This window comes from Podarcis gaigeae (assembly GCF_964106915.1).
Source record: "Podarcis gaigeae genome assembly, chromosome: 7".
Taxonomy (NCBI): Eukaryota; Metazoa; Chordata; class Lepidosauria; order Squamata; family Lacertidae; genus Podarcis; species Podarcis gaigeae.
In genome coordinates, this window is record NC_139683.1 from 18,653,305 (window position 1) to 18,675,135 (window position 21,831).

Genomic DNA, 21,831 nt, shown 5'->3' on the forward strand with positions numbered 1-21,831 from the left:
ATCTGATCTATTCCTCTTCCATTCCCTTTTGAGCCACATTGACCCCTGCGTGAGCTGGCTTTCTGTCTTGCACAGCTACACCTCAAGCCAGACTGCCAATTCTAATCAATACCTGCATGTAGGTAGATAAATCTCACCTTCTAACAGCTAAGTACAGATTATTGAATCGTTTTGGTTGTAGCAGCTAAGGCCCACTCTCTACTCAGAGTAGACACACCCATAAATTAATTCCAGTGGGTCTGCTCTGAGCAAGAATTATTTGGATGCAGCCGGTTATTTATTTATACATAATGTTATAGAATTCTCTGACTGCTTACACTTACTGCTTATTATATTGTATTGTATGAATTATTCCATTTATACCCCACCATTCCTCCAAGGAGCTCAAGGTAGTGTGCATAGTATTTGCCTCCATTTTATCATCAAAACAAGCCTGTGAGGTAGTTTGATTTGAGAGACTGTGGCTGGCCCAAAGTCATGCAGTGAGTTTCATGACTGGGTGGAGTCTACAACCTTGGTCTCCTACGTTCAAGGCTGACACTCCCCAGCAGGCAAGAGTTCAAATGCAAAGTTAGCAGCTATTAAGTCCAAAGTGCCAGAGACAGAAGAAATATATTTCTAATTTATTTATTGGGGGACTGGGGGACTTAGAGACTATATCATAGCAGTGTACAACAACAAAAATACAATAAATAAAACAGATGAAAACAAAATTTCCCAAAGAAATGTGATACTGCCTATAAGTTCACTCATCTTTCTCTGAAGATCTGTAGAAATAGGATAATTTTAGCACCTGACAAAACATGTACAATATCAGTGCCTGTCTAGCTTCAATGGGCAGTGTGTTCCACAAGACAGGGTTTTAGATTAGGTAATCTAAAAACTAGGAGGCAAGACAAAATGGTTCCAGAAGGTAGCAGTCCAGAAGCAAAATACCATACAGGTTTCTCTAGAGTAGCTTTCACCAGCCAGGTGCCCTGCCAGATGTTTTGGACTAAAATTCACATCAGCTCCAGCCAGCAACAGCTGGAGGGCACCAGGTTGCCAAAGGGTGCTCTAGAGTTGTAAGTCTGACATAGCAGTTATGTAAGTGTGTCATAATGGCTCTCCAGAGATTGTAGTCATCCCAGCTGTTCTAATAAGATACAGTACATTTCCCCAGGCAATTATCTGGGTGCTTCTGCAGAACAGCAGAGGTTATTTCCCTCTGCCTGGCTGCTGCCCTGCCATAGTGCAGAATAAGGACCCTAGTGCCTGCTGCTTGATTCCTTGGGATGAGGCCCTTCCAACCTTACAGGAATTCTTCCTGAGCAATCTGAAGTGTTTTGAGGTATTGAGCCTGAAAATCAGTTGTAGAACGATAATTTATTTCAACAGATGTGATCAGAGGGAGGGAGAAAACACAGCTCCAGGTAGCAATCTGTATCAATTCACAGTGTCCCAGAATTGGATTGGCTTCTCCAAGTGTAATTTGTATCCACATCAAAGAGCTTGGACATTAATTTACTTCTTGAGGTAGTGTACATTTTGTCCTTGTAATGTTCCTTCATGAGTTGAGCCAATCGACCATCTGCTGTAGAATTGTTTCTTAAAATAAAGCCCCTGCTGGGTAGACACCAAACCTTTTATCCTCAGAAAGAATGTGAAGCTCATGAAACACCTCCTCCCTGAATATTTTTGTTTACATTTTCTTAATGAGGGAACAAGCCCAGAACAGGGACTCATTCAGAGATGTGATGTGCAAACTCTTCTGAATTCAATTAACCGTTCAAAGCAACAATTGATTGGAAGAGCCCAACCATTAGGCAGAATGAGGCAGCTGCCTCAAGCAACAGCGACGGGGGTTACACAGCAGAGGCAAGTTGCTGGAGGGTGACAGGTGTTTGCCATACAGCCAACCCTGCACTTCCTCAGCTACCCTGCTGCCTTCAAGGTTGGTGGAGGATACCACACCTGGCATAAGTGTTGGCATACAATTCAACTGCAAGTCTGGTTAGCTGCTGAACATGGAAACATCAGCTGTGTTCTGAAGTGCTAAGCCCAGTGTGTGTAGTGGGAGCACCATTTGGTCTCCATTGCAGGCAGCATAGTCTTGGTCTGGTACAGAAAGAAGGCAAGGGAAATAGTATGAGTAGATAAAGAGGACAATTTTAGCACACGTTGTAATGCACACCTGCATGTGAGGAGTAGTAATATCCTGACTTTGTTGTTGTTGTTTAGTCGTTTAGTCGTGTCCAACTCTTTGTGACCCCATGGATCAGAGCACGCCAGGCACTCCTTGTCTTCCACTGCCTCCCGCAGTTTGGTCAAACTCATGCTGGTTGCTGGTGGGTGGTCAGGATATTTTTCCCAGTAGTGATGTATGGAAGTGAGAGCTGGACCATAAAGAAGGCTGATCGCCAAAGAATTGATGCTTTTGAATTATGGTGCTGGAGGAGACTCTTGAGAGTCTCATGGACTGCAAGAAGATCAAACCTATCCATTCTGAAGGAAATCAGCCCTGAGTGCTCACTGGAAGGACAGATCCTGAAGCTGAGACTCCAATACTTTGGCCACCTCATGAGAAGAGAAGACTCCCTGGAAAAGACCCTGATGTTGGGAAAGATGGAGGGCACAAGGAGAAGGGGACGACAGAGGATGAGATGGTTGGATAGTGTTCTCGAAGCTACCACTACCCACCAGCAAAATGCAGATGTCCAAGTGGTCCCTAAAACAGTTTGATTATGTATCTTTTCGTATTACAAATATTTTTGTTCCACGCTCCAGTCATTTTTCTAGGCTGGTTACAACTACTAAGTGTTCCAAACTGGGTTATGAAATACCCAGAACATCCCAGCTATAAAGCACTATCAGTGATAATTTAAAGAATAATTTCGTCCTGATAACACTGTGGATTTAATAACTTCTTTAGGTATTAGGTAAAAGAAAGCCCAGAGAAAATGGTCAGTTAAAAAATAGCATACGAATTATCTGTTCAATTCCAATGAACCTGCAATATGATAGTTCGTTTTATGATTGTATTTGCAATGCTGTTTACATGCCATCTGCAGTGAAGATGCCCTTTTAAAATATGGGGAAAAGGCACACCCATTCATCCAAATGGGCATTGAAAATGTAAGTACTAAAGCAGTAATGAGACTAGATTATTGTATAAAGTTGATTTCTTGGAAAGGAAGAGATTCCTGTGGACATATAAATATATGCTACACAACAACACATTGAATAATGGAATGCTGGTGATAAACTGCTTGTGTCCACATTAAAATAGTTGTCTCTGCTACCTACAAAGATTTTACATTGCAGAGTTAACATTTCAGCTCACAGAATGAAAAACTAACACAACAGATGAAGACAAATGAACTGATTAAAGTCACAGCTGCCTCCAGTAGGTAAGAAAACAGGCAAATATTATCCTGCCATTTCAAAAGATACTATTTTAGAGCTTCTCTGATTGTGACATTTATTTTAAAATCACTTTTTAAAGATACAAAATGAGCTATACAATGCACATTGATTCAGTATTCCCAATGTTTCAAGTTGGTTACTATATCAAATTTCCAATTTTTGACATTTAAACCAAGATTATAACAGGTACAGAAATTCCAGGTTTGGCACATTCAGCATTCCCACCCATCCCAGAAGATGTTTTAACCTTACTGACAAAATATTAACAAAAAACAGGATCATGCATGCAACCCACTGACATCAGGTAAGGGAAAAAAGGCTATGGAGGCAACATATACCAATTTAGGCTATTAAAATACCTATCCCATTACCATCTGTTGTGACTTGCAGCAGCCAGCTATTTCATTACCTGATACCTGATCTCTTAGCCCAGGTGTGAAGAATCTGTAGACTAGGAATGGAGGAGAAATCCAATTCAGTTTCCATTTGAAAGCAAACTTAGTGAATTTGCACTTAGCAAAACAGCACACAAACCTGAATGTCACCATCCTTCAAAAGTTGTACTTGTCTGACTCTTGTAAGAAATAATAATAATCTGAATTTTGCAATGCAATTCTCCAGCCAGGTACAAGAATGCATATACTTGGGCAACATGCAAATAGTAATCCACATATTAGAGAAAATAATCTACAAAAAATGCATTATATTAGTGGGAAATGCTTTGCAAAAATGTGTATATTAGGAAAAGATGCATACAAAAATGTGTGTACTAAGATACATTTGCACTAAAATGCTAATGAATTTCCATGATGACTTAAAAAAAAATGAAAAGAAAACTGATGTGTAAATTCGGAAAACCAGGTTTAAGATTTGGAAAAATTAGGAAGTGAGAGAAACTGAAATTGACAGATTCACTCATCACTATTGTGGACCTCCAGGTATTCTTGGACTCCAGCTCAGATCAGCCAATTGGTCAGGGATGACTGAACTTGTAGTCCAGCAACATCAGGATGTCTGTAGGTTCTCCACTCTTGCCTTAGCTGGAGATGCTGTAAAGTGAACCTTGGAATTTTTGCATGCAAAGCTTTTTCTCTACCACTGAGTTTATGGTTCCTCACTGATGTTTTCGATGAAGCAATGCAGAAAATATACATGAATATCATTTCTGAAGACAAAAATTGTATTTCTGGAGTTGCAAATAAGTCAACAGAATATAACAATATCTTTCTCTGATTCATCTGTAAGAGGAGTTTGAGCCACAACTGAGTGGGGAACTTCAATGAGTTGTGTTCATACAAGGTCTGGTTATTCCAAAGGATTTTCACTGCCTGCCAATTGCAGGATCTGTTTGAATTCCCTTCAATGCTGAAAAGGGTTCTGAGATCTGAGATTGTGCACAGTCCTCAGCAGATCACTAGACTAAGTCCCAACCTCAACAGGGCAATGAGTTTTCTTATTAAAATCCTTAAGTCTCTGATGCAACAATTTCCTGTGAAGCCACTTGCCATTCCAGATGCAAGACGCTTAATTTGACTGTCAGTTAATCTTTCTAGCTTGCTAGCTCGTGAATTTCTTCATTCTTAATCGTTCTGTGTCATTACGCCAAGAACACTTCTCCATGCTCTATTCTTCTATGAGATTTAAAGACTCAGCATTATGTTCCTAAAGCTTTTATTCCCTAGTTGTGGTAACAATAGTCCAGGTGGCAGCCAGCCTCCTTGTTCTGTTTCTCCATTGTGCAATCAGTACTGCATCCCACAGAAATTGCCATTTCATGCAACGTGACCTCGGTTGACAACCAAAATAATATGATTTCTTTTGGATGTCTTTTTGCATGCCTTCTGCTTATTTTCATGTGCTGGAAATTTACAGAACCACAGATCACCCCTGTGCATATGATAGATGATTCTAGGTCAGTATTGATATTGCAAGTTCTCAGGCACTGAAACAACTCTTCTGCTGAAATTCTATCAATCTGTAACACTGAAAGCCAAAGTTTGATGTTGACTACAAGTATGGATGATCTGATAACAAAAATTATAGCAAACTTCTTGAACTTGGGTTACTGATCCTAGACTGCTTTCAGTTAAAGCCAGTAGCCATTGGTTACCATGTGCCTTTCCTATAAGGCAGCACTGCAGCCTGGGCAGCTATACTGCAGGCCAGGATACAAGCACTGCTACACTGTGAAATGTGTTGATAGGTTTTGCTACAGCTAATCATTTAGTGTGTGGGGGGAGCTACTTTCCCATTTAATACCATTACACATTTTCCATGTCATCATGGACCTGGAATAGATTCTTCAAGGGACCCTGATAGGCTTCTGTAGCTCCATTTTAGCCATGCTGCAAAAATGGCTTTATTCACCTGGGCATTGTTTTTAACTACAGTTTCTTTGGGGAAATGTTCTGCATCATTTCTCTATTGCTGCTGGTTATATTCCTATATACTGTATTGGGACACGGGTGGTGCTGTGGGTTAAACCACACAGCCTAGGGCTTGCTGATCAGAAGGTCAGTGGTTAGAATCCCTGTGACCAGGTGAGCTCCCATTGCTCGGTTCCTGCTCCTGCCAACCTAGCAGTTCGAAAGCATGCAGTGCAAGTAGATAAATAGGTACCGCTCTGGCAGGAAGGTATACAGTGTTTTTGTGCGCTGCTCTGGTTTGGCAGAAGCGGCATAGCCATGCTGGCCACATGACCCGGAAGCTGTACACCGGCTCCCTCGGCCAGTAAAGCGAGATGAGCACCGCAACCCCAGAGTCATTCTCTACTGGACCTAATGGCCAGGGGTCCCTTTACCTTTACCTATATTCCTATATATCTTGAGGGGTATCATCTCATCCATGTTTTCCTCATTCTCTTAGCCAAGGTGGGGAATCTGCTGAGGGCCACATTTTGTCAGGCTTTATATGTTAGGGGCCACATGAGGTGAGGCTGATTGTTGGGGGCACCCCCTTTCTCTTTGCCACCAACTTTTATTTCCTCTGCCCTGCTCTCTGCTAACCCTTCTCTCCCACTCTTTCTTTCACCCCCTTTCTCATTTCAAATTACTTCAAGACTCTTTGTTGCTTGAGCTTCAAGAAACTTAAAACGGTATCCCTTTATAAGTCTTAGATCAGTTCAAAGCGCCATGTGTTGAATTGTGCTAATGTGTTTTTAAATATTGTTCCAGGTTGCCTTGAGTACAGATTTCCAATTGAAAAGTAACTTTAAACAATAGCCAGTGAGTTGATAGTATATGGGTGCTGGACAAGCAAGTGGGAAGGGAAAAGAATGTTTATCAGTGAGAGCCAGATAACAGTGTCCAAGGCACTGAGTGACCAGGTCAGCAGCATATAGGTGAAGCCTAATTGGTTGGTCATACATTTTATTTTTCTGGATTTATATATCCAAGTTATGCAATCAACCTTTGTTGCACAAAACAGTTACATAAATGCAATTCTTAGTGTACCTGAACATTTGCCCTTCTTCCTTCCTTCTCTCTTCATCACCTTCCCCTACTCCCATCCCACCTTCCTTCTCACGGATGGCATAAGGCCCATATCTTAAAATGAGTTCAGGTATTACTTGCACTATTTAACAAAATGCATTTTTCAGAATTATTATTTTTTTTTTTGTAAACAGATGATTACCCTGTTTGTGTGTGGCATTTTGAAAACGGAAAAGACGATCAATCATGATAGGTGTAATTAAAGCCTTTTCACAGCAACCAGAGGATCCATTTTTAATCCATTTTTTCAAGGTACTAAAATAGACATGTAAACCTGCTGCATTGCAGTTTTGAGGCTTTGCATTTATCAATATGAAATGACTTCACCTGGGGGGAGAAAAGGAACACAAGGAAACAAACTCCAAAAGCAAGAGTGAAAATGCCGGCCTTTCTTCTGCAAGTGTAATGTTCACCTTCGTTTAGTCTGGGTTTGGATCTCTGGATTTTACCATAATGAAGAGCTGAGGGTGCGTTCATTCAGGGGTGTTGGGAAGAGAAGATCCACATAAGCAGCTGGCATGTTGTGAGAAATAGGATCGATAAAGCCTTTCTGTGAAGCTACCAGATTGATGAAATAGAGGATCTGGCTGAGAAATGCCAAACAGCTCCATTCAGGGCCCAGGGCACAGATTTCCTATTGCTTTCTTAAACACTGGACAAAGCAGGGAATGGCAATCTGGGAATCATCATAATCTAACCCCACCATGGCGCTGTTGACTATAAGGCTCCCAGATTACTTCACTGCTGCAGTCTCTGTCACTAAAGGGAGACTACCAGGTTGTCATACTGCATGTGCTAACTGCTCAAGTCAACAGTTAAGTACCTGGCACTGGGAGAACACATTGGAGGATGGAAAGTAACTATCTGCTGGGGTCTGATGCTTGCCAATTAGTTGACAGGAACTGTGAACAAGGGTATTATTTGGAAGGTGGTCTTAGCTTCTTCTTCACCTGATCGCTGAAGAAAATATGACAGTCCTCTATGTAATGTGCAGAGGACCACACTTTGCCTTGGTTAGCCTGAAATAACTGCTACTTTTATCCAGAAGAACCCCCACTTCTCACTTTGAAAGCTATTGTGGTGTAGTGGTTAAGAGCGGTAGTCTCCTAATCTGGGGAACCGGGTTCGCGTCTCCGCTCCTCCACATGCAGCTGCTGGGTGACCTTGGGCTAGTCACACTTCTCTAAAGTCTCTCAGCCCCACTCACCTCACAGAGTGTTTGTTGTGGGGTAGGAAGGGAAAGGAGAATGTTAGCTGCTTTGAGATTCCTTTGGATAGTGATAAAGCGGGATATCAAATCCAAACTCTTCTTCTTCTCTTCTTTTTGCTTAGAATCATTAATATGGTTCACTAACTTCTCACTTAGTCATATGCAGAAAGGGTGGGCAAATCTACCTTCTTATCATTCATAAACAACCCTGATAGTAAGTACTAAATGGGTGCTGTTGTGCTGCTTATAGCTAATCTATGTTCACTGGGCTGTACACCACTGGGCTGTTAAGGTCAGCACAAAGGCAAAATGAAAACAAGATGTTTCTACCAGCAGTTTCTGGACATAGTATGAATTTATTCCATTCCCTAGACTAGTTGGTGGGACACCCATTCCCCCATCCTTGTGTTTCTGATTAGTGTCTTAGCCATCCAATCTTCAGTTGCCCTCATTCTTTCATTCAGGTAATGGGGTCTCTTCCCATTCCAAAACCTGATGTATTGCACTCATTTCCATACTGTCAGTATGGTAAAGAATGCCACCATTTTGTATGCAGAGAGCTTTGTACAGAGTTATTGTTAGTAGCCGGCATGAAGGGAATGTGAAGGGTAAGTTAACTCACAAAGAGTAGGAATTTGTGCGGGGGGGGGTTGGGGGGGAACTATTTTCATTTTTGAGAAATGTTTTGCCCGACCCAAATTGCTTTATGTGCCCTTTACAACTGGTGCAATAAATTACAGTTTATCATTACTCACCAAATCCAATTTGTAGTGATAAATCATTACAACGGTTAAGCAGAGGGCATACATGACTTAATCAATCTATATTTTAAAGAAAGCAAATGTGATTTTTATATACAATAATTTAAAGGTGATGCTCTTGTGTTCACCTTTTAAATTAACCAGGTCAAAGTTTAGTGTGCTGATTGCAAATTAGAAATCATAAATTAAACTGTTCACCATCACACTAAAGTAAACTAAGGGGTAATTTGCTCTGTTCTGTCTTAAAGAGGGAACACGTATATTTACATTCTCCTGCCTGTTGGGAAACCTGAAAAAGTAAGTAGACTTCCATCAATGGACAAGACAGGCAAGAGGGTAGAGGGACTTGCAGGAGGGACTTAATTACACAAATTAACGATATTGACAAGCTGGGGTGTGTGCACAGGAGAGCAACTATGACGATCAAGGGTTTGGAAACCAAGCCTTATGAGGAACAGTTGAGGGAGTTGAGTATACAGATAGGTAGCCGTGTTGGTCTGCCATAGTCAAAACAAAAAAATTCCTTCCAGTAGCACCTTAAAGACCAACTAAGTTAGTTCTTGGTAAGTAACTTAGTTGGTCTTTAAGGTGCTACTGGGAGTTGAGTATGTTTAGTACGGGAAAGAGGAGTCTGAGAGGAGATATCATAGCCATCTTCAAATATCTAAAGGGCTGTCACATGGGTGATGGAGCAAGCTTGTGTTCTTCAGCTCCAGAGAGTAGGACCTGAACCAATTGTTTCTAGTTATAATAAATGTGATTCTGACTAAACATCAGGAGATGATAAGATGGTAAGAGTTGTTCAACAGTGGAACAGACTCCCTCAGAAGGCAGTGAACCTTCATTGGAGGTTTTCAAGGAGAGGTTGGATGGCCATCTGTCATGGATGCTTTAGTTGAGATTCCTGTGTCGCCGGGGGGTGGAGTAGATGTTCCTCAGGGTCCCTTCCAACTCGACAATTCTATGATTCTATAAAGTGGAACTTTGGCAGATGCATTTTTGGCAGAAGAGGAAAAATAAAGAGCTGACCAAGCAATCACTGTAATTTGGCTGAAAGTCTATCCTGAATAGGTCAAGTCATATTTGTAGCTTCTGGGAGAAAGTGATAATCGGAAATCACATTCTGGAAGCCGGAATTTTAAATTCTCTGACTAATTATGCTCACACAGAAGTGAAAGGAGACTGGAATCTTGAAAGTATTTTGTCATAAGAGACACTTTAAGATAAAAGCGAGGGCTTCTTTAACAGTAATGCCTAACCATTATGGGATTAAGAAGACAAGCAGTGTGCTGCTGAAATTTTGCTGTCCTCTTTCTTTTTGCATTCGTGTCATGTGCAAAGTCTCTTATGAGATGAACTAATATAGCATGAACCACATCAAATACTAGATTTTACAATGTTCTTTGCTCATGGATTTTTTTCCAATTTTAAAACTGGCATTAATAGTTTAGTTTACTGTGTTTGCTGTTCTTAGAGCCATTGTTTTGAACTAGATGAAGAGACCTGGATTTAAATTAGTGTAGTCATTATCTATCAAGTTACTATTAAAAAATCACAAGCTAGGATTCCTGATATCCTGGTCCTAATAAATTTGGTATTAGACTATGTACTGCTGCTGGTATGTGAGGCTATGGATTTACCTTCCTGGCATGACTATGGGGGTATTATGATGATCTCCTGCACTTCAAAATTTACCATGGGCCTTTGGGAGTGGTGAGACTAGAAATGTAATGGATAAATAAGCGTGCTCAGAAATCATAACAACATGAGAACATCAGAAGAGCTTGCTGTATCAGGCCAATGGCTCATCTAGTCCACCATTTTTTCCTCACAGTGGCCAGCCTGAAGTCTGTGGGAAACCAGCAAGCAGAATTTGAACACAAGAATACTCTCCAGCAGGGGAAAGGGGGGCGGTCCGCCCCGGGTGCCATTATGGAGGGGGGTGACAAATTATCAAGGAATAATTACTGCCCTACTAGGGTGGTTCATAGGGACCCAGGTGGCACTGTGGGTTAAACCACAGAGCCTAGGACTTGCCGATCAGAAGGTTGGTGGTTCGAACCCCCGCAACGGGGTGAGCTCCCATTGCTCAGTCCCTGCTCCTGCCAACCTATCAGTTTGAAAGCACATCAAAGTGCGCGTAGATAAATAGGTACTGCTCCGGTGGGAAGGTAAACGGTGTTTTCGTGCGCTGCTCTGGTTCACCAGAAGCAGCTTAGTCATGCTGACCACATGACCCAGAAGCTGTACTTCTTCAGCCAATAAATCGAGATGAGTGCCGCAACTCCAGAGTCGATCACAGCTGGACCTAATGGTCAGGGGTCCCTTTACCTTTACTAAGGCGGTTCATTAAAAACTTTATTTTGAAAATGCCTGCTCCAAAGGTCTTATCTTACTACACTAGGGATTATATAGCTACATATGAAATTCCATGCATATCAGTTAATATCTTGACCCTCCTCCACAAAAATAGCTGTTTACTTGGCCGTTTTCCTATGTTGTGAAGGCTGAAATTTCAACAAAGCACATGCCTTTGCTAGACTCTTTTTGGGCACCTGCTAAAAGCATTCTTCTTTAGGCAAGCATACCTAGATGCTTAGAAAGTTGAAGTAATTTTAATCTTAATATTTTAGCTTTTGTATGTTTTAAAGTAGGATTGGTAATTTTTCTTGATTTTACTGTTGTGGTGTGTGTTTTTTTGTTTTGGTAAACCACTTTGCAGGTTTTTTAAAATAAATTTTATTAAATAAACAAACAATAAATATAAATAAAATAACACAAACCAAAACACAACCCATCCTGTAGATTTAAGTATCTGTCCATCAATAGGAGTATAGCATCTAGATCAAGGGAAGTAATAGTGCCACTGTATTCTGCTCTGGTCAGACCTCACCTGGAGTACTGTGTCCAGTTCTGGGCACCACAGTTCAAGAAGGACACTGACAAACTGGAACGTGTCCAGAGGAGGGCAACCAAAATGGTCAAAGGCCTAGAAACGATGCCTTATGAGGAACGGCTAAGGGATCTGGGCATGTTTAGCCTGGAGAAGAGGAGGTTAAGGGGTGATATGATAGCCATGTTCAAATATATAAAAGGATGTCACATAGAGGAGGGAGAAAGGTTGTTTTCCAAAGCTCCAAAGAAGCGGACACGGAGCAATGGATCCAAACTGCAAGAAAGAAGATTCCACCTAAACATTAGGAAGAACTTCCTGACAGTAAGAGCTGTTCGATAGTGGAATTTGCTGCCAAGGAGTGTGGTGGAGTCTCCTTCTTTGGAGGTCTTTAAGCAGAGGCTTGACAACCATATGTCAGGAGTGCTCTGATGGTGTTTCCTGCTTGGCAGGGGATTGGACTCGATGGCCCTTGTGGTCTCTTCCAACTCTATGATTCTATGATTCTATGATTCCAGAGTCCCCTACTTGTTATCAGAGGCTCAGAATCCACATTCCTTTGTAAGAAAATATGAAATAACATAAAACCATTTTTGCAGACAAAAAAGAATGTGGGGTGACAAGAAATTTTCTGCACTGGGTACCACCTGACCTTCCAACTCCTCTGCTCTCCAGTCCTGTGGTTTCCAGCAACTGGTATTCCGAAGCATTACTGCCTCCAACTGTGGTGGCAGAGCATAGCCGCCGTGGCTAGTAGCCATCGATAGCCTTCGCCTCCATGAATTTGTCTAAATCCTCATTCAGAAATTTTCTTATGCAACTCCTCCTCTCCCCATCAAGGCACACGTGGCTTGGGATTTGGAGTTCCGATGTGCAGAAAACATGACATTAAGAGAGGCTAGCGCTACCAGCATTTCACACTGTGGATATAAATCACGGGGGCCCAACAACAGCAATGCAATTATTTTCATTCATCCAGTACTATACCAGCTGCACTGGCTCCCGGTGGAGTACAGGATCAGGTTTAAGGTGCTGGTTTTAACCTTTAAAGCCCTATACGGCCTAGGACCCTCGTACCTACGGGACTGCCTCTCCTGGTATGCCCCACAGAGAAACCTACGGTCTGCAAATAATAATACCCTCAAGGTCCCAGGCCTCAGAGAGGTTAGGCTGGCCTCAACTAGAGCCAGGGCCTTCTCGGCTGCGGCTCCAATCTGGTGGAACGCTCTGTCACAAGAGACTAGGGCCCTGCGGGACCTGACATCTTTCCGCAGGGCCTGCAAGACAGAGTTGTTCCACCAGGCCTTTGGTCACGGCACAACCTGACTCCCTCCTCTGGCAACCTGTACAGAATCTTGTTTAATCGGTTGCCATTAATTTGATTTTAATTAATTTTTATAATGAAATATTTTGAATGTGTGACTATTTGATTGTTTGATTATTTGATTATTGTTAGCCGCCCTGAGCCCGGCTTCGGCTGGGGAGGGCGGGATATAAATAAAATTTATTATTATTATTATTATTATTATTATTATTATTCATATTTTAAATCTTTTCCTAGATTTACTTTTCAGAACTGGGACCCCAAGGGTCATACAATAAAGAGCTGAGTGTAGTCTGGAGTCTCATCCTTGAATGTATTATAATGCAGAACATGTTTCTCAGAAAGAAGCACTTTATAGAGCCATCCTTTGAAATATGTGCCGTGTTGAAAAAATGTCTCCTTTATTAAAATGGCTCTGTTGTAAAAAGCATGAGTACGGGAGTGCAAGGGACATGACATTCAAGATAATAACTGTAAACTATTCATCAGAACACTAGTAGATCAGAGTATAATATTTCTCAGGTGAGGATGGGGCTGGCAAATGAAGGCTGACCTAATTTCTATTGTAATAAAAATTACAAGAGCAGGCCATTGCAACATGGGTTCCCAATAAGCCAAATGCCTGACAAAAGCCAAATCACCTGACAGCCTAAAGGGGTGAGGGAATGTTTTGTCGGTCTTAGGAATGGAGAAAATCAAGAGCTGATATTGATACCCTTGGTCGGTTGCTGAGTGGCTGTTTTCAGAATGAAATCAATGGCAATTTGTGTAGGTTGCAGCAAGTTACTGCCCCATTCACAAAAAAAATACCAACAAAACTCTGATATCCTTTGTGCTGGCAAGCTGATACTCAGCCCCAACACTCCTATACTGCCAAATTCTGCAAAATGATTGATATCTATCTTACCCATGCATTTAGTTTAACATGAAACACCTGCTATGAATTACTGTCTTCTAACTTGTGCCTCCTTTTTGTTCTTTTCAACAGCGGAGGATGCATGTGGAGGGACAATGAGAGGATCCAGTGGCATCGTTTCTAGCCCAAATTTCCCTAATGAATACCACAATAATGCAGAGTGTACGTGGACCATTGTGGCCGAGCCTGGGGACACCATTTCACTCATTTTTACAGATTTTCAGATGGAAGAGAAATACGATTACCTGGAAATAGAAGGTTCTGAGCCACCAACAATATGGTGAGTGATTCATTGTTGTATATTAACTTCTGCAAAATTGCCTCTGAGAAAATGCTACAGATCTTACTGAAATGCCTCTAACTTCCCTTGAAATCCCTAATGGTGTTTCATTTGTGCAGAACTATTGCCTTGAATGCCAATTTGTTGTGTAAATTGGAACTGTGTGATCAATGCCACTCGGAGAAATTTGGTTACGCTTATTCAAATTAGCTAAATATTCCTAATAATAATAATAATAATAATAATAATAATTTATTATTTATACCGCCCATCTGGCTGGGCTTCCCCAGCCACTCTGGGCGGCTTCCAACAAAATACTAAAATACAGTAATCTATCAAACATTAAATGCTTCCCTAAACAGGGCTGCCTTCAGATGTCTTCTAAAAGTCTGGTAGTTGTTCTCTTTGACATCTGGTGGGAGGCCATTACACAGAGCAGGTGCCACTACCTAGAAGGCCCTCTGCCTGGTTCCCTGTAACTTGGCTTCTCGCAGTGAGGGAACCGCCAGAAGGCCCTCGGCGCTGGACCTCAGTGTCTGGGTAGAACGATGGGGGTGGAGACGCTCCTTCAACATTGTGTTACGAGTTTGTGGGTGCCAGACTTCTATAATCTCTGGATCCAGCTATTGTTAAAAGCTAATCAACCCAGGCTAGCTTCCTGAACCCCTCAGTCCAGGAGTTGCCTTGGTGATGTGCCATTAAGAGAATTGAGGATTAAGGGGGCTCTGTGCAAGACGGTAAATGGGTGGGTCTCAAAAAGGACAAAAGCCAGAGTTTTAGAATTGAATTTGGATGTGGTGTTATCTAGAAGTAAAATATCAAGCTAGAAAGTCAGAGAGGCAGAGCACAGAGTTTGATTTCCATGGCAGCTGCAGCAGGTGATGCATTCCTTGGAGATCATATTGGCTTGCCCTGTGCATTCTACTATTTGAGGTGGTAACATCATGTTGCCTCATGGGTGGACCGGCCCTGTCTAGGCTGGTATCCTTTTGATTTCCTTCAGCAGCTTGTCCTATTTGTGTGCATATGGGGTATTTTGCTCAAATCACCCAAACGAAGTTAAAGCAGAGGGGCAAAATAATTAAGGGTGTGTGAAGTTATTTGTTGCAGGGAAGATTCTTACCTTGCCCTCTTTCTTCTTCTTTCTTGCATTAACAAAGCAAAAAACAACAGCAACATTTGCTTTGGTGGTGCAGTTGCGACACAAGAGCTCTGGCTGCTGTTATTCCTACTTGATAGGGACACTTTAGGATAGAGATATCCCATTTTTCACATTGCAACTTACCATATTTTTCCGTCTATAAGACACCCCCATGTATAAGACGACCCCTATTTTTCGAGTCCAAATTAAGAAATGAAATTTTAAACATTCCATGTATAAGACGATCCCCAATTTTAGCCTTTAAAAAATTGGGGGGAAATATAGTCTTATACACAGGAAAATATGGTATTTTTACTGATCTCAATATTGTATTTTTACATTGTTGCAACCTACTCTGGAACCTTATGGTGAAGGGTGAGTAAGAAATCACATAACAACAAATAAAGCTGCCAGCAGCCAACTCTGCTGCTGCTGTATTACAGAAGTTGCCAGTAAAGGCACACACATACTGCAATTGTAAGCCCCTTCATTTCCCGAGTGGTTTTGTGGGTTGAATCGTGACTCCTGAAACAGATCTGAAACAGGTATCTTGCAAATTTCAGCCCACCTCTCATCATGCAGAACTGCAATATGGTCTTGATCCAAGCTAAAGTTTTCTGGGGTGCTTTTAACCAAAGAAAAATACTTGTGTTGATTTGATCACATTCCTCCTCCATCACATCTTATTTGACCCTAAAAATGGTCAGTTACTCAAATACAACTCAGTGCACATTTTCTGTACGTGTGTGTTCAGCAATCCTGGGTTGTGTTTGGGGTGAACTGTTTTTATTACCATCAATCTAATGTATTACAGGATGCAAAACACCTCCATATGCTTGGCAAAATAACAAAACAAAAACAAAGCAACACCCCAACAGATTTCTAAAACTTAATTATCAGACAACTGCTAATGAGTACTTTCTCAGTACTCTCTTATGCTGATCCAATGGAGCAAACAAGAATCACTTAAAATAAAAGATGCTAAGACTAGCTTTTTGGACACCAAAGGGGAGTGGTGGGGCAGAATCTGGTATCTTCCTCAACCACCCAAATAGCCAATCACATTTTAAAGAAGGGATGGGGAACCTCAGGCCTTCAGGCTAAAGGTGACCCCCCCCGGCCTATGTAGTTGGGGGGTACCATGGTATTTTCCTCAGGATATGTGTCTCCCAGCCCACACAAATCTCACTGTCCCTGCTCCACACTCTAAGTGCTTTTGCCTGGCAAGAATGTGTCACTGATTTATGATGGAGCCTCTTGTTAGCAAGGACAGAGGATGGTGGAGGTGTGTGCATATCCTTTTTATGGCTAGAATGTAATTGCTGTAAAAAGAGTCACATCTGTTGATTCTGGTCTTGCCCACCACAGCATGATGTGGCCCCAAAAAAGGATGTCCAGGAAAAAATGGGACCCTTGAGGTGAAAAAAGTTTTCCCATCCTTGGTGTACAGCTTACTTTGTGTGTTCATGGTCTGAGGGTTTCTCAGAATGAGAATTGTTTTGTAATTCCCAAAATTCATGTGAGCAGTTTCTTAAAATTAAAATTCATGTGAGCAGTTTCTTAAAATGCTGCTATCGGAGCCTTTACTGTTTGCATGAGAGGCACATTTTAAAGACAGGAGATAAAATTAGACACCTACAAGTTCAGAAAGATATTTGCCTATATTTAGAAACATGTATGTATTGCTGATCAGTTTAGATTACCGAAACGATGAATAATAAAAACAGAATGCAATACAATAAAATGCAGTCGTACTGCACACTGTCTAATCTCCACATTGAGAAAGCAAGAGCACTAAACAATGTCAGCAATCCGGGGAATGCTTGGGTGAACAGGAAAGTCTTTAGCATATGCCAAAAACACAAAGCAGAGGGCAATGTACCGTATTTCTAAAAGGAGGCCACTCAACATGGCAGATGCTCCTACTGAAAATGTACAATTTGTACTCGGCTATTGTATAGTTCAAGGTTGGATTCCTTTTCTTTCCCTTGCAGTGCTAAGTAGTTAGGACAGGTCTTAATTATGTCATTAACTCTAAAAGCACAATTAGATTGTCTCAGATCTGTGTCGAACGTCTTCTCTAACTTGCTCCATGTGAGATGGTTGACAAAGGCTATGCAAGTCTTCTGTGTTGTTTTTTTAAGGGATTTATTTTTAAGATGAAATAATTATATCTTACACTCTGTGCCACATATATTACCCAGCTGTGGTAAACATTGGTTTCACTTCTCAAACAGGGAATATCAATTATGATTGATTACTCACCTGTGCTGTGTTTATCAATCTTCTGCTGGATTGCTTCCAGGAGTTGCAGAGGGGTTTCAATGTACCACTAGTTTTTCAGGGTGCTACATACAGAGTGGGATTTTAATAAATAATACAGTTGAAAAATAATTCAGAGGGAAACATGGGTTAAAAAGTGAGTCCATTGTCTCAGTGGCTGAGTGCATTTTTTAAAAACATGTCATAAGTAGCCAATCCAGCACATTTAGTTATTCCTAATGACAATAGTAATATAAAAATAGTTCCATATCTCTGCTATAAAAACCTCTAGGAATAATGAAAAATCATGTTAGTTTTAGTAGGAAAAAATGTCCTTGGCTACACTATGAGTTATGCTCACTAGTTAGAGTTGCTATTGTTATTGGTGCTAAGACAGTTACTTATAGCACAACCACTTTAAAATATAACTTTTTCTGATATTATTTTATTTTTATTTCTTTTCCCCATACATAAAAAGGCCACTTTGTAGAATTTTCTTCAAAAATGATCCAACATTCTTTTGTGGCAGTCACCGTCTGCCCAGTGCCCTGAAATGACACTGGGGACTCAGCTAGATTGGTAAAGAAAAAGCATTTTATATGTGTTGTATGTGCGATACAACACTGTGACACCAGATGGTGCTGTAGAGTCCTGTCTTTCCCTACCGGATTTCCTTGTATGAGTTTACAATGCAGTTAACTGAAACGCTTCATTGGTGTGTCTAGATCCAGCCTGGACATTATTCAACTATGTTAAGAGTAGATGTACAGAAAATAACGGACCTAACTTAGTTATGTTCACTAATTTCAGTGGGTCAGCTCTGAATAAAGCATGGTTGAATCCTTGCCATGATGGCTGTGTTCTATCTCCACTGAGAGAAGCTGTGAGCCTCTGAATAACTGTTGTTGGAAATCACAAGTGCAGAGAGTGATATTGCATTCATATCCTGCTTGCAGGCTTTTCACAGGTGTCAGGTTGGCTGCTGTGACTAGATGGGCCATTCGTCTCATCCAAGAGACTCTTCTTTTGTTCATATGCAGTGTGGAAGATGGTGGCACAGGGTTTCTGCTGTTAACTTCCAATAGCGGCAAAACATAATGTGTATGTGTGTGTGGGGGGGGGGGGAGAAGTCTTGCTACAGCCTCTGCTAATATTTAGCCCCACTCCCAAGAAACTGTTGTAGAGGAGGGTTTTTTTGCCCTCAGGTGAAATTTAGTGTAATAGTCCCTCCTTCTCTTCCCAGAAATGTGATGCAGAATGTTGAGAGGCCATCTGCACACAGCTCTGCATCAAAACACATTTCTTGAACTTTTCAAATTACAACACAGAATTTATGCCAGAAAGGGGCAGACCTGTAGTTCAGTGGTATAGCCCATACGATGTTAGAATTCCTGCAACATGATTGCAGTCATGGGATTTTTGTCTTCCACATGACGGTATGTGTTTTGACTCCACAGAGTGACAGAGACAGGATGTTTGTGTTACTGTGTTCCATGAAGTGGGACTATTATCCTTTGTTCTTTTTTCTCTTTGCTGTCTGATGCTAGAGAGAGAGGGAGCCATGTTGCAGCGCTCTGTGTGTTTATATGTAAATAAAGTAGATTAGCCAAAATGCTGAGTTGCTGAGGTCAAACTCTGCGGATCCCTAAGTGTGCCGGTGTTGGTTGGCATTGGTCGCTGTGATGTTCGGGCAGAAGAAAGCTTTTGAAGCTCTTGGACGATAGACCAGAAGGGAGAGAACATGCCAGTCAGGCATGTGTCTCTGCCAGGGTCCTACTTGAGTGTGGGCTGAACTCCTGACATACATATGGTCCCAGGTTAAACCTATTGCATCTCTATTTTCAAAAGAATCTGAACTAGAAAGGCTGCGAAAGGCTGTTGACTGAGTCCTTGGAGAGCCATCGTCAGTGAGTGGGCTGGGCCAATAAACTAACAGTTCCACTTTTTTTGTTCTTACCTATCACACCTCTCAATGACTTTCAGGTGAATTTTTCCTACTGGAAAGTATTATATTTAAGGTGATATCAACACTCTATCTGCAGTGCTTGATCTATAACTGTGCCACTCATTGCAAGACATCACTTGAATTTTCAGTCATTTAGCAGTGAACGTCCCCTTGTGAATTGGCTTGACATTTTTTCTCTAATAAGTAACCTGAAGACCCACACTGTAAGAGCGAGTAAATTCACTGGAATCGTTCCAATGTAGATATAGATCATAGATGTTACAGCCATTGTACAGCTCAAGGTATTTTAAACTGTTTCAGTTTTAATGAGTGTGTACATCAATAATAATTTCTGCTACCACTTAAGTGAGTTAATTAGCAGCAATGAAAAGATTCAGATTTATCAGTGGTTGTTCACGCTGCTAAATTGCTTATACCTATCAGTAGTTTAATTCTTTTAATACTCGAATCCATTCCTGCCATTAATGGGATAACACAAATAACATAAAAACAATATTAATCAGTCAGATTACTAAATCTTCATTTGCCTTTCCTACAACAATTCTGTATAGTTAATCTCACATTTGGGGGGGGGGGACCTATTATTTGTTTTGCTCATTTCCCCCCTCCTCACCCTCAGATGGAAGAAGATTTATGTTTAAATAACTGAACAGAATAAACATACAAAGATAGAAATGCTTCTATTACCAAAGTGCAAACTATAATATAAAAGTAAAGAATTAAAATGCTAATTTAATAATTGCTAATTTCAAAGAGCAGATTGAAGAAGCATTCTTTTCCAAGCTTGTCACTCATATTGTGGAATTAGACTGATGTGCTTGGTTATGCCAAAGCACCTCTCCATATGCCAGGGAAAAATAGATCGACAAAACTTAATTAGCAGAGATTTGTTAATTAGATTTACCATGTTAATATTTTTTATCCCTTTATAATAGTATGGAGGTTCATCTCCTAATAGATATGGTGATTATATATGCACAGGATACTCTATATCAAAGGCTAAAGCCAATATTCTCACATGTTATTTCACTTTAGGAGACTGGTCCAATTAAAAAACAAATAATAAGGTTATGGAGTTTTGTCCAGACAATAATAGCTTTGAGCTTCTGTCTTAAACTTCATTTACATATTGCATATTCTGACTTAAAAGAATGGTGTTAGTTGAATATATATATATATATATATATATATATATATATAGTCAACTAAGGAAGAAATTTCTTGAATAATAGAGATCAAAGACAATACTAAATCCAGCATAATGCCAGCCATGCTTAAATATTTGCACTTTATTCATTGTCAGCATTCGTGACTATTCTCCTGGCAAACCTTTTTCTTCTTCTTCTTTTTTTTTTGGAATTACGTTCAGAATATTATCATGGGAAGCTGGTCACGTGACGAGTTGTTGAAAATGACAGTATAATTGAACCCACTTCATGGGTTTCATGAAGTGTTTTCAACATCATCATGAGAAACCACTCTTACAATTGTATCACCATGCTTGTCTTTTGAGCCAATATAAAATAAATAAATGAGTTCCCCAGCATAACAAACTGCATGTGAAAATGCCTTAAAGTAGGATTAAAAAGGTAAAGGTACCCTGCCCGTACGGGCCAGTCGTGTCCGACTCTAGGGTTGTGCGCTCATCTCACTTAAGAGGCCGGGAGCCAGCGCTGTCCGGAGACACTTCCAGGTCACGTGGCCAGCGTGACGAAGCTGCTATGGCGAGCCAGCACCAGCGCAGCACACGGAAACGATGTTTACCTTCCCGCTATACAGCGGTACCTATTTATCTTCTTGCACTTAGGGGTGCTTTCGAACTGCTAGGTGGGCAGGAGCTGGGACCGAAAGACGGGAGCTCACCCCACCGCAGGGATTCGAACCGCTGACCATACGATCGGCAAGTCCTAGGCACTGAGGTTTTACCCACAGCGCCACCTGCGTCCCAAAGTAGAATTAGGCCACCATTATTTTACTGACTTGACCAGCTGAAACATTTTTGTCAATTAGCCAGCCTGAAAAGCCATTAAACTCAAGATTCTGCTAGGCCCTGCCTAGAACCCTTAAGGTCCTGTCTCGGTTCCTCACACACCCTTAGGCAGCCCCCATGCACAAGATTTCCCTGGAGCATGCTGATAATGTCACTTTTGTTTTTTTCAGTGGCCCTATTTTGATTGCAATC

At 41.1% G+C, this 21,831-nt stretch overlaps 1 protein-coding gene across 5 annotated transcripts in view; it reads left to right on the plus strand.

Moving 5' to 3' along the window:
• CSMD3 (CUB and Sushi multiple domains 3) overlaps positions 1-21,831 on the plus strand; it is a 580,687-nt gene that overhangs the window by 194,697 nt on the left and 364,159 nt on the right. For all 5 annotated transcript variants that reach the window (XR_014566768.1, XM_083748860.1, XM_083748861.1 and 2 more), the window contains exon 5: positions 14,073-14,280. Coding sequence is in view for 4 of the 5 variants with exons in the window: in XM_083748860.1 (XP_083604986.1) it covers positions 14,073-14,280 (208 nt within the window). In the remaining variant the exon portion in view is untranslated. The remainder of the gene's footprint in view (positions 1-14,072; positions 14,281-21,831) is intronic.